General features: G+C 33.8%; 1 protein-coding gene and 1 long non-coding RNA gene across 3 annotated transcripts in view; one reads left to right on the plus strand and one right to left on the minus strand.

Moving 5' to 3' along the window:
- Positions 1 to 1,980: 1,980 nt before the first annotated feature.
- On the plus strand, positions 1,981 to 3,453 carry LOC131534600 (uncharacterized). The gene is made up of 2 exons (XR_009269389.1): positions 1,981 to 2,173; positions 2,588 to 3,453. It is a non-coding gene; the product is annotated as an uncharacterized LOC131534600 (long non-coding RNA).
- Positions 3,454 to 5,233: 1,780 nt separating this feature from the next.
- Positions 5,234 to 12,598, minus strand: part of rassf7a (Ras association domain family member 7a) — a 48,629-nt gene continuing 41,264 nt past the window's right edge. For both annotated transcript variants that reach the window (XM_058766893.1, XM_058766894.1), the window contains exons 4-6: positions 12,058 to 12,232; positions 11,053 to 11,139; positions 5,234 to 7,855 (exon numbers count right to left, since the gene is read on the minus strand). In XM_058766893.1, the coding sequence (XP_058622876.1) occupies positions 7,824 to 7,855; positions 11,053 to 11,139; positions 12,058 to 12,232 (294 nt within the window). In that variant the 3' untranslated portion in view covers positions 5,234 to 7,823. The remainder of the gene's footprint in view (positions 7,856 to 11,052; positions 11,140 to 12,057; positions 12,233 to 12,598) is intronic.

The raw sequence follows: 12,598 nt of genomic DNA on the forward strand, positions 1-12,598 counted from the left end.
TTAAATGATTTATTTAGATAAGCAGCGTGAGCATGAAAAATGATCTAAATGAGTCTAATTCACAACATTGACTGGTCGAGGCCCTAATGGGACATGATGAGATGAAAATAAGACGAGAAGAAAAATTATATCCAAATGCTTTTGCATTCTCTCGCAAAACTTTTGCTTTCCTTGAGAAACTTTTCGTTCGCTCATAAAACATTTGACGTTTTCTCGCAAATCTTTTGCATTTGCTTGCAAAACTTATGCATTTTCTCTTAAAACATTTGCATTCCCCTGAGAAACTTTGCGTTCACTTGTAAAGTTTTTGTGTTCTCTTGCAGAAGTGTTGCTTTCAAACAAGGAACTTTGTGTTCGCTTGCAAAACCTTTGCATTCTTGCACAGAACTTTTGTGTTTCCCAAAAAGCTTTGCATTCACTTGCAAAAATTTATTGTGTTTCCAAAAATAAATGCGTTCTCTCAAAAATATTGTGTTCCACTGAGAAACACTGCATTTGATCGCAAAACTTTTGCATCCTATCTCAAAAGTAATATGCGTCCTCAATAAATTTTCATTCTCTCGCAGAAGTATTGTATTCACCCGAGAAGCTTTGCGCTCGCTCGCGCTTCACTCGCAAAACTTTAGCTTCCTCTCACAAAATGACTGAATTCCCCGGCAAAACTTTTGTGTACTTCTGAGAAATTTTGCTTTCACTCACAAAACTTTTCCATTCTCATAAAAAACGTTTGCGTTCGCCTGCAAAACTTTCACGTTCTCTCGCAAAACAATTGTTCCCTCAAAGTAACTTTGCATTCGCTTGCGAAAATTTTGAATTCCTCGAGAAATGTTACATTCGCTCAAGCTTTTGTTATGAAAATAATGAGGTATGAGAAAAAAAAAAATATATATATATTTCAATGCAAAGTTTCTTGAGTGAACGCAATACATTTGAAAAAAAAAAAAAAACGGCAAAAAAAATTTGAGAGCGAATGTAATTTTTTTTCCCCACATGTGAGCAAATGCAAAGTTTCTTTGGGGAACGCAATACTGTTGAGAATGTAAAAGTCTTGCTAGGGAACTCAGAAGCACTAATACATATATATACCTATATATTTATATATAGATCAGTGTTCCAGTCTCGTTTTTCCCCATCTTCATGTCCCTTTAGGGGCTCCATAGGTCGCAATTCCCTAATCAGCTTTTTACTACTTTATTTATTTATTTGTAAAGCATATTATATATAATATGCTTATATATATATATATATATATATATATATATATATATATATATATATATATATATATATATATATATATATATTACATCTAAATCAAACGTTTATTTTAAAACACCAACTCCATGCCCTCCCTATACTGGAATACTGCATAATAACTCTAAATATCTTTATCTTTAATTGAAAATAATCAACTTTATGTGACAGCTTACATAAAAAATGTAAAAAAAAAGCCATTCTAATTTTCAAAATGACTTTTCGCGCCATCTCTCTCTCTCTCTTTCTCTCTCTCTCTCTCTGCATCCTTCGTACGTGCACATCCACACTAGCTTCATGGCTTTACTATACAGAGTCCAACCACCTTCAGGACGCGGGGAGATCTTTTTCTAAAACGCGTAAAAACAACCCGCAGTTGTATCAACAGAGCAATTTTACACCAGATTCCACTCTCAAAAATCAAAACGCAAAGTATGATGCGCAAATGTTTAGCGGCACATCAGAAAAACGGAAAATAAGTGCGCCGAAAATGGTTTATTCCTAAAGTAAGACGTGCAAAACCGAACGCGCCGCACCCCGCTATAACTCTGAGAAAATCCACCGAACGAGTTGATGCTCCCAGTCAAGCCCCTCCGACGCTGTAATTCGATAGTTCCATTTAATAGGCGGGCTTTCGGCGAGGAGCTCGGCCAGCTATTGGCTGACTGCCACGTCGATCAAGCGCTGATTTGCATAAGCAGGTCAGGTTGCAGTTGCAGGGGAGTGGGCAGGGTTGGGATAGCGCAAGTGAGCTGAACTTCTGCGCTGCTGTAGTGCACTATCCTCAATTTAATACTTTATTTCAGAAATTATTTTCTTTGACGAAAACAGCTCTAGCCTCGTGTGTTTTTATCAACACCGCTAACGACTGTCGGATTTGCTCTTCTCTCAGTAATTAACGGTTTATTGGGAAGTTGAGGTGAGTAAGTGTGGCTTTTTGCTTCAATTGTCTGTCAAAATAATTATAATCGATTTATTTGAACGTGATAAACTGACATGCCTTCATCATTTGATCTTTTAACATTTCTGCTTTGTTTTCCTTGAATATAGCGATTTATGGACGCATTATATTATCATTACTATTTCACCATCAGTGATAAATAAAAAAAATGAGACCTATATTCAGAAAACATGATTGATAAAAGCTGTATTTGTATTTAAGAACACATTCAAGCGTTTCACCGAGGCCACATGGTCGAAAAATAGATTATATCATTTTATACCTCATATAATTAGCATATAATTATCATACATTAATAAATAATCATAGCCTATACACATCTTTATGTGGAGCTGGAGGAACTGATCTGAACTTTCTTATATTCATATTCAGATGTTTACAGTGATATCCGGGGTTTCCAGTGCCATCAGATCTTGTGATTTCTGAAAGCAGGTAAGCCACTGACTAACGCACATTGCGCCTATTCTCCACTCCACTGTGCGTGTGACAGCGGCTAACCAGCTTTTGGATGAGTGCCTGACTTCAGCGTCCCACTGGAGAGTCCTGAGCGGCTCGAGGCGGATACGGCCCCTGGAGGGACGCTTTTGGGTCCCCGTCCCTCCACAAGTCTGTTTGTTCCTGTAGCTCAGCTGGTAAAGCACTGCGCTTGAAACCCAGAGGTTGTGGGTTTGAATCCCAATGTGTAAATGTGCTCCTGATTAAACTTTCAGCTCTAGATGAAGCTGTTTCGCTCATTCGTAGTTTTATATGTAATAATAATGTTGTTTTTGCATGTATGCAGCAGCTCTGAACTTTTGAACTTTTGCACTTATGTAAATCCAGTTATGGTGGCTGTGGGAGCGTCACTGTGTAAACCACTCTGAATCATATTCACACTCGGCCTGTTAGCTGTGCTTTAATTGATCAAGTAATAATTAAACTTTCATTCCGATCTGCGTTTTTGAACTGTATAGATATACAGTAAATGTTTTCCTTTTTCAATATGTTGGTGATTTCATGATATGACACTTAATTGTATTATATTGCATTTTAGTATAAAAATATATATTTTTTAAAAATATAAAATGTAATGTTTCTGTATACCTTATATTATATATAATATATAAAACCTAAAAATATAGAAAATAAATCTAAAAATGTTTTAGTATAAAAGTTGTGCAATTTTGCTAAAGAAATGGGTGATGTGGTGCAACACTAAATTATTAACAATAAAAAATGCATTCTATTTAAAATATTAATTAATAAATGTTTATGTTTTCATTGTTATTTTATGTTATATTATTCAAAATAAACCCTAATGTTGCAGTATACAGTATATTATATAATACATTACATTGCATTATATACAAATTAAATCTTAATGTTTGAGTACACAAACTTGATTTTAGAAACAAAATATTAAAGGTTATAATATATTAAAAGAAAGAAATATTAACAAGTTGTTAACAATTAAAAAGTACTATATTCATGTTTTCTTTATATTACATTATTAAAAATGAATCCTAATGTTGCCGTATACATTATACTATATTGAATTACATTATAATAAATCAAATAAAATAAGAAAATCTGAATGTTACATATTATATTAATTAAATTAAATATTACAAATAAATCCTAATGGTGCGGTATACATTATTATACTGTATTACATTATAACAATAAAAATAAAAAAATCCTAAAGTTACATTTTGTATATTATATTGTATTATATTATATGTAAATAAAATATAAAAATAGATCAAATAAATCCTGATGTTTCATAATACAAACATACATTTAGCAACAAAATGTGGAAGGTTGAGGTGTGATTGTGCAAAAGAAATGATCATTTCTTTATACATACATACATACATTTTGGGTTTCCATAAAATGTATAATCCTGCCTTTAGTAATTAAATTGCCTATTAATCAATTCTCGATGGGCATTTTTAATGTATTGAGGATATTATTCAGTGCAACACACAATCATTATCGTGTAATGGCTCTGGCCCACATAAAGCAATTCATCATGGATTACAGACTTGATTTGATTGAATCTCTTCTGAATCGACCTTTAGCTGTGATTATCCCGTTCAGTGAAATGAACTAAAACATGCCATTCTCATTAATGGACCCTCATGAGCCGCGGCTGTATTGGTGTTTATATGTATGGAGGCAGACAGACAGCAGCGCAGATGAGGATTTGAGTCTAATCTCACTCATGTCAGACAGGCTCTTGATCTGATCCTCATAATCCACTTTCATATAGTTAATCATGAAATCTCAGCAGCCAAGCCAATAGAGAGCAGCTCAGACAAACTACTTCTGTCTAATTCACTGGGTTTCTTTACTGTGTCAAAGTGCTCAGTCATGTTTAAAGATGACTTTCAGGAGTTATTTGAATGCCTTTGTGGTGAAGTGAGAAAGATCTGTTAAATCAGAAGGTAAACGTGCTGTTTTTATTTTTTTTAATGGATTAGGGCGGTTCAGGGTTAAATTCAGTGTTTCCTTTAAACTTTTAAGATCAATATCCTTATGTGATCAAATTTGTTTAATGGAAGTTACGCCAGTTTGAGATTTTTTTTTTTTTTTTTTTGGTCACTTGAATTATCATCTTCATAAAATAATGTGTTCTAATAAAAATCGAATAAATAAAATATATATGACAATTATAATATGCACATTTTTGGAAATAAAAAACAATGAAAATATCTATTTACAAATTTGAAATAAATGTAATATATTAAAATTATAGATATTAAATAACTTTTACATAATATAGAAGTATATGTATATTAACTAGTGCTGTCAAACGATTAATCGCATAATATTGTTTTTTGTTTACATAATATATGTGTGTGTACTGTGTATATTTATATATACATACATGTATATATTTCAGAAAAATATCGGTTTATATATTAAATATATTTATATATAATATAAAATATATGAATAGAAATATATACATGTAAATATTTTCAAAATATATACTGTATGTGTGTGTATTTATATATACATAATAAATATACACAGTACACACATTATGTAAACAAAAACTTTTATTTTGGATGCAATTAATTGTTTGACAGCACTAATATTAACTATAAATATAATATAAAAATAATGTTTTTAAATAATATATAAAAACTTATTTGTGGAGGTCAGCTTGAGGATGAAAATCTGATACTTACACATTTATTTATTTATTACTCAAATTTGCATTTTAATCTAAGTTGTAATGAGAAAAACTAAGTGTTCTTCTACAATGTTAAAAAAAAAAAAAAAAAAAGTTGAGCCAACTTAAAATTTTAAGGCAACCAGCTTCAGCAGATTTTTGAGTTTGCTCAACTTATTTTTGTGGGAGATTCTCAAATTTTTGTTGTATAAACTTAAAACGACAAGTTGAGAAAACAAAAAATTTTAAGTTGGCTTTTTTTAAAACTTTTTTTACATTTTTTTTATAGTGTAGTGGTCTCAGACTTTTGGAAACACCAGTGTATACATGTACTCTGTATAAGCCGTCATTGAGATACAAATTTTTATTAAAATTTGGTTTTTATTATTTTATTATTTAAATAAAAAGAATTATTAAAAAAAAATTCTGTTTTCATTTTAAGTTTTGTAAATGGTTTAGTAATTAAATTTTTGCCATTTTTATTAGTTGATATTTTTATACATTTTTATTTCTGTATTAGTTTTAGGTATTGTGATGAAAGAACCTCAGATACTTTGATCTCCTGAGAAACAGACAGTACAAACATGCACGGCATCTTCGAGACACCCCACAGCGTGGAGGTGCAGGAAACTTCCATTCGTTTCTTCTTAAATCCCTTCACCCATCCTTCCTTCTACTCAGTCTGCTCAAAATGCTCAATAGTAGATTGTAATGAAAGTGATATTTACAGTCATGTTTGGCATCATTTGAATTGTCTCAGGGCGACTGGTACAATGGTCTCATTCTTATAAGAAGTAAACTAAAAGGTAATACAGATCCTAAGAGTTTAGAGATATTTTGCACACAGTAGAGGTGTAGTCAGTTCCCAGTGTCTTTCATGCAAATTACCTTCTGTCCCAAAAGGTGTTAACTCGGTCAATGCAAATTCCAATTGTTAGCTCCTGTCTCCATCTCGGGGGATGTTGGTCTTGGTCTGAGGTACTTAAGGAAATGTTGCAAAAGGATCAGGGCCTTCTGTAGCCGGAATGAGCCCGTGATATGAAGTGTGTTCGCACACTCCATACTATGTATTTTTCTCAAGTCAGGTATGCTTACTCTTAGATTCATCTTTGAGATTTTGATGTTTTGCATTGAATTGATGCTTTTGAATTGGCTGTATAATTGGTATAATACATATTTACCTGACTGATAATAAATTGTTACTTTTGCATTTATTCTGACTTACTCTGAAATTATTTTCTCAAGTAGATTAAGTGAAGGCGTGTGTTACCGCAAATCTGCGTCCAGGGTTAGTACAGACTAGATCTCAGGTTAGATGGAGCATCAGGTGAGATTATAGATTTCTGACTAACTGCTTGACTTTAGTTAAGTTGTTATACAGTTGCATCTACTATGGGGGGCTAGGTAAAATACTTGATTCGGGCATATTTCATACTAGCCATAACCTCTGGTTACTGTCTAAGCTCTATTCAAGTTGTTATATAGTTAGACCAACTATAGGGGGCTAGATAAAAACACTTTTGAAGTATCATAGTGCTAGCCATAACCTCTGATTATTGTTTGAGCTTTAACTAAGTTGTTACATGGGTGACTGTAGGGGGCTAAACAGAACCACTATTTAAATAATGGCATGGGCGACCTATTAAATAGTTAGTCATAACCTCTGACTAATGATCAGACTGGAGAGTTTGTGATCGTGGGGAACACGTAACTTACATCGGCCGGCGTGATACACCCTGAGCGACATAGATTCTTAATGAATGAGTAAATATAAAGTAAAGAATTAACTAGAATAATCAAATGTCAGAAGAATAATAGGAATAATTAGGGACAGACAAACGACCAATTTGCCTTTCAACCTAAGTTCGAGGTCATAATAAAATAGAGTCAGATTTGAATTTAACCTAAATTTAATAACTGCGCTGAAAAGATCGAACACGCAGGAAACCTTCATCCACGATTGGATACCATCCTTGGACCAAATTCGTGGACCTTACAGTATTTTAGTTTAAGTTAACTATATTAACCCTGGGTGTGTGAAATGAATACTCATTTTAGCCCTACCACTTTTATTATTATTAACCAAAGTGTTCGAATACATTCCCTATGTTTGCTCTCACTTAACATCTGAACTTTACAGAAAACAGCAAAAGAGGAACGATGACTGAACTCACAAACCATAAAAATAAAAAAAACGGGAATCATCTGAGACACAATGCACAGTCTTTATTGTACTTAAATACATAGACAAAAGTAAAAGTTCTCGAGATAAAATCTGGTAATATTTTACAGTAAATACATGTTTTGAAATGTACCAAAAAGTAGTAAATATATAATTCATATATACAATGAATATATAACATAAACGGTTATATAGACAACAGTTAAGACAGAGTTGAATATAAGCATAACATCATTATAAATCCTTAGCCCTGTGCTTCAGCTTTATTACCGCCAAGACGATTCTCTGGATGTCAGGACTGCAAGACACATAGAAAAGTACATTGAGTGATGCTGTTGGGAAATCAATCATGAGAAGTACAAAAATACGTCATCTATGGGCTTTCAAACACATTCCCATCAATCCCATGCACACAGCAGCCGACAGAAAACAGAAAGAAACCTCCAACCCAGAGAAACGTCCAAACGTCACACTCTACTGTGTATGAACCCTGAGTTTTAGCACTCGCTAAACCGGCGACGTGCTGCCTCAGTCGTGTAATGAATATGCAATACAGCACAAGGCATTGATAATGTGTGGGAATCATGAAGTTGATGCAGTTTGTTCTTTGGAAATATAGCAAATACAGAAAAAGAGGTTCCAGCAGTCTTACTTTGCAGGTTGTGCTTCGGAAAAACAATCGATCACTGGATAAACAGCTACTAAAATATGAGATTTTGTCATTTATATGTTATATATACAAAGGAAATTTCATCGTGGGAAAACTTCCCCTCAGAATAATGTAGTTAGCAAATGGTCCAACTTTCAAAAAGTTCAGTTTTGTAATTGTTTGAAAGTACAGTCAAAACTAAAATTATTCAGACACCAGATATCATTTTTTTACTAGTGGGTGCAGAACACTTTAGTTCATTTATGTAAGTGAGGATAACAAAATAAAAAGTAAACTGAGACCTATTATACCCAAAAATTCTTCATACAGTGGACGACCAGTAAAAATTTGGTACCAAAAATGATTCAGACACTTTGACCTGACCGTGTGTGTTTTTCTTTAATTGCTAATGCCAGCTTTTTACACCACAGACCGAACAAAACTAAGCATTTCTCAGTAACTGGTTGAGCTAAACTGGTATTATCTAATTGTGTACTTAAATTTAACAGCTGTGAATTCATTACATACCTTTCTATCAAACTTATCTGACATTATCAAGATGAATTTGTTCTGACACAGTTTAACTATTACCATTTTCAAAACTATAGCGGATAAACTGTGGTAAAGTGAGAAATGTTGAAGGCGTCTGAATAAATTTTGGTTTGACTGTACTATATACGAGATACTGTTGGTTCACAATCAGACGTCACAGATGTGGCTGTTTTACATACAACGTTCACAATCTTTGTACAAACATTCAGACTGTTTGGATCATTGTCCACTCAACACGTCATAACAAATAGTTGTTTAAGGAGACAAGAGGTACTTGGATCACACAGGAAAGTCATCCCATCATTACATGTGTTGAAGGGATAGATCACCCAAAAATGAAGATTTGCCATCATTTACTCACTCTCATGATGTCCAAACCCACATGACTTCCTTTATTCCGTAAAACACGAAAGGAGATATTTAGCAGAATGTTCATGCTGCTTCTGTTCCATTCGAATGCATGAGATAAACAGCAGCTGGAATTACGACACATTCTTACAATTACAATTCTAGATATTTTCTAAATTAAAAATAGTGTTACGAATGATTTTTTATTCAAACATTTATAAAGTATGTTTTTATCTTTTTTACTGTTTTAAAGACAAAACATTAGACGTATTTCAATTCCTCAAAACAATATTCTTAAAATTCACTGTAAAGTTTGGATAGCTTCCAACTAGTCTAAAATCCCCAAAGGCAAAGTGTTTAATGAATTCATTGGGTTATTTGAATATTAAACATTGCAACATAAGACTGGCTACATATAATGCATATTACTATTATTAGAGATGCGCATTGATAATGTAAACAATGATCGGTCAGGATTATGTGTGACGAGACTTTGCTGAATTTGAAATTCAATAACTCTACAAAAATGACAAATTTTGACAACTATTTAAAATACACAATGCATTAAAGTGATTATGATTATAATGGAAATATGAAGGCAGTGCAAAAAAAAAAAAAAAAAACAGCCTTTGAGGTTTTTTCAACTTTATCAGTGAGTACCATCATACAAAACTTTATCTCAAGACATTTCGTAACTTCTTAAGAAAGTTTTCATAAAGCCAGCCCTATAAAGATAAAAAACATACAAACAAACATAAAAAATGGCCAAAACAACTTTTCATAAAGATGGCCTTTTTTCAACTTGTTCAGCAAACACCACCATACAGTTTAAAATTGCCTGTCATTTTCTTCTTAAAAAGCTTTTTATGAAACTTTATCTTAGATTTGGATAAATCCAGCCCTAGAGGCTTTCAAGCTCCAAAACAATCCATTAAAGTATCCAATGTGAGTTTTTGCACTATATTTCAAGTTTTCTGAAGTCACATGATGTATTTGTGTGAGAAAGAGACCCAAACTGAAGTGTTATTAACTGATAATCCTGCATCTCTCATTTGCACTTACGTATATTCAAACTTGTCACATACATGTTGCCCCAGTTTGATATAATTGACGCTAAATACAAAGCTATGCGGAGTCCAGCTGATCACAAAAGTCTGGAAAAACCTACCTGGTTGGAAAAGAGCAGCGTGAACATTCTTCAGAATGTCTTACTTTACATTTCAAGTACGAAAGAGTCACACAGGTTTGGAACACCAAGAAAATGTAACCGAAATGCACATTTTTAGGGGGAACTATCCCTTTAATACATACACACACACACACACACACAGCTGCACTATAAATCAGCAAAACAGCTGGTAGGACTCACAACGTAAGGACACCAAACTGGGACAGAAGAGCGTAAAGAAGAAAAAGAGTGTAGAACTCAAGGGAACATGACAGAAACACTTTAGTTTGCATCAAATTTTAAGTCAAATTACATCTTTGTAAGCAAAAATATCTCGACTCCAACAAAAGTTTTTAGCAGCTTGTCAAGATGTAATTTGAAACCAACCCACTACCCTTTAAACTAAAGTGTTGAAGAGCACAGGTAGTGGTAACACTTCTTTTTGAAAGGCACTACATACTGACTTCATAGCATTGTAATACGTAACATCTATATTTACAAACAAAATTAGCATACACTGTATATTAATAGCACTAATATACAGCAACTGAAAATATAGTTTTGGATTGAACTATATGGTTATGTTGCGTAAATTAGTCGACGCAATGCCTTTCAGCTAAAGTGCTATAATAATCAGGCATGTTGTTCAGAAGAGGGCGGTTAAGGAGGGCCACCATGCAGGCACCTTCACCCAGAAAGGGCTGCCGCCACCTGGCGTGTGGCAGCTGGGGTTGCAGGCAGGGAAGCAGCAGCGGCAGCATCTGTCACACATACACACCCTCAGGGTTCAGACTGGACACCAGGGGGTGCTGCAGGTTGCGCGGGTGACCCAGGAACTGCTTGGCAGTGGGACGTGAGGGCGAATCTGGGGGAAATACGGAGCAAAATATGCATCAACAACAACATAAGTCCACATAAACACAAATATCTGTACTAGCCATATAATAAGCATATAGTAGTTTTTCAGTATGAAATAAAATGCAGTATACAACCAGAAATCACTACAAGGAATATCATATCCCACAATGCCATGCACTTTCCATTTCCAGTGTAAGAAATGAGCTGAGATGTTTAGCATATTCACACTAAATTGAAATTTAAGCATAAATAAAGACTGGATGCTGTGTTGGGAATAAATATGAATAAACAAACAATGAGGTCATGAGATAAAGTGCGACAATTTAACCTTGTATGCTGCATACTGGCAGTATATACTGTACACTAAATATGATTTAAAAATAGCATGTGAAACTGTATGCGTTATGCAAGTATAAACATTTGAATCAGTAGTATGCTACAATGTCACTTCACCTCTTCGTGTTAAATGTTTCCTCTGAATTTAGCAAACATCATCCGGTTATCAGGTGATTATCGTTAATTTTTAGTGCAATTTTGCTTTAAATATCTTAAAATATGCAGGTTATACTGTAGCATATATTAGAAATAGTTAGAGTAGTGTGGTAGCATGCTGTTTTAAAGTCAACCATTGAAAACCCACATGATATGTTTGCAGTGCATTTTTTTTATGTGTATTCTGCACTGTATTCTGTATACTGCACATTATAGCAAATGTAGTAAATCATTTGGTTATTTGAAGTATACTGAAAATTTGCGAGTATGTGTGCATAAACACAAAATAAAACTAGAACTAGTTGGCAGTATACAGTATATACTCTGTAGTATGCAGTAAACAGTATGCTAGTATTCCATTTTAATTTATTTTTCTCTACTCAGGTATATGTACTTGCAGTAGATTTCTGTGTGTGTGTGTGTGGACGCATACCACTGTCATTGTGTTTGTCCTGCTGTTGTTGAGTCGGGTCCAGTTGTTCTGGGTCTTCACTGAGGTCTGTGTGGGGTTGAGTAGGAGTAGGCAGGGCTCCAGCCTGCTGGATAAACTGTTGTAAATTACACTGTCTCAGCTCCTTATTCAACTCCTCCACTTCCTCCTGCTTAGCCTACACACAGAGAGGACAGATCACAAACAGCCTGCTTACTAGAATAAAAAACAGGTTAATTATAAATAGGAATGATTAAACACTGTCATTTTTTTTTTTTTTTGCATTGTAGTATGTGGCCAACAACTTGCTATTGTATACGTTTTAGAATATATTTGCATTTATTAATTTTAGCAGCAATGCTTTAATTAGTACCTTTAAAATAACTCCCTGTGAACCTTTAGTTGTGTGTGTTGTCTGAATACAACATAACCAACAATTTTGTATCATTTTGTTTTTTCTTTGGTGTAATCCCATCAGTAGTCACAAGCTGGCGCCATGTTTTAACAGCAACAACAGCCAAGGCCGTAAATCTGCCCTGCGGCT

This window comes from Onychostoma macrolepis, chromosome 25 (genome assembly GCF_012432095.1).
Source record: "Onychostoma macrolepis isolate SWU-2019 chromosome 25, ASM1243209v1, whole genome shotgun sequence".
NCBI classification, from domain to species: domain Eukaryota; kingdom Metazoa; phylum Chordata; class Actinopteri; order Cypriniformes; family Cyprinidae; genus Onychostoma; species Onychostoma macrolepis.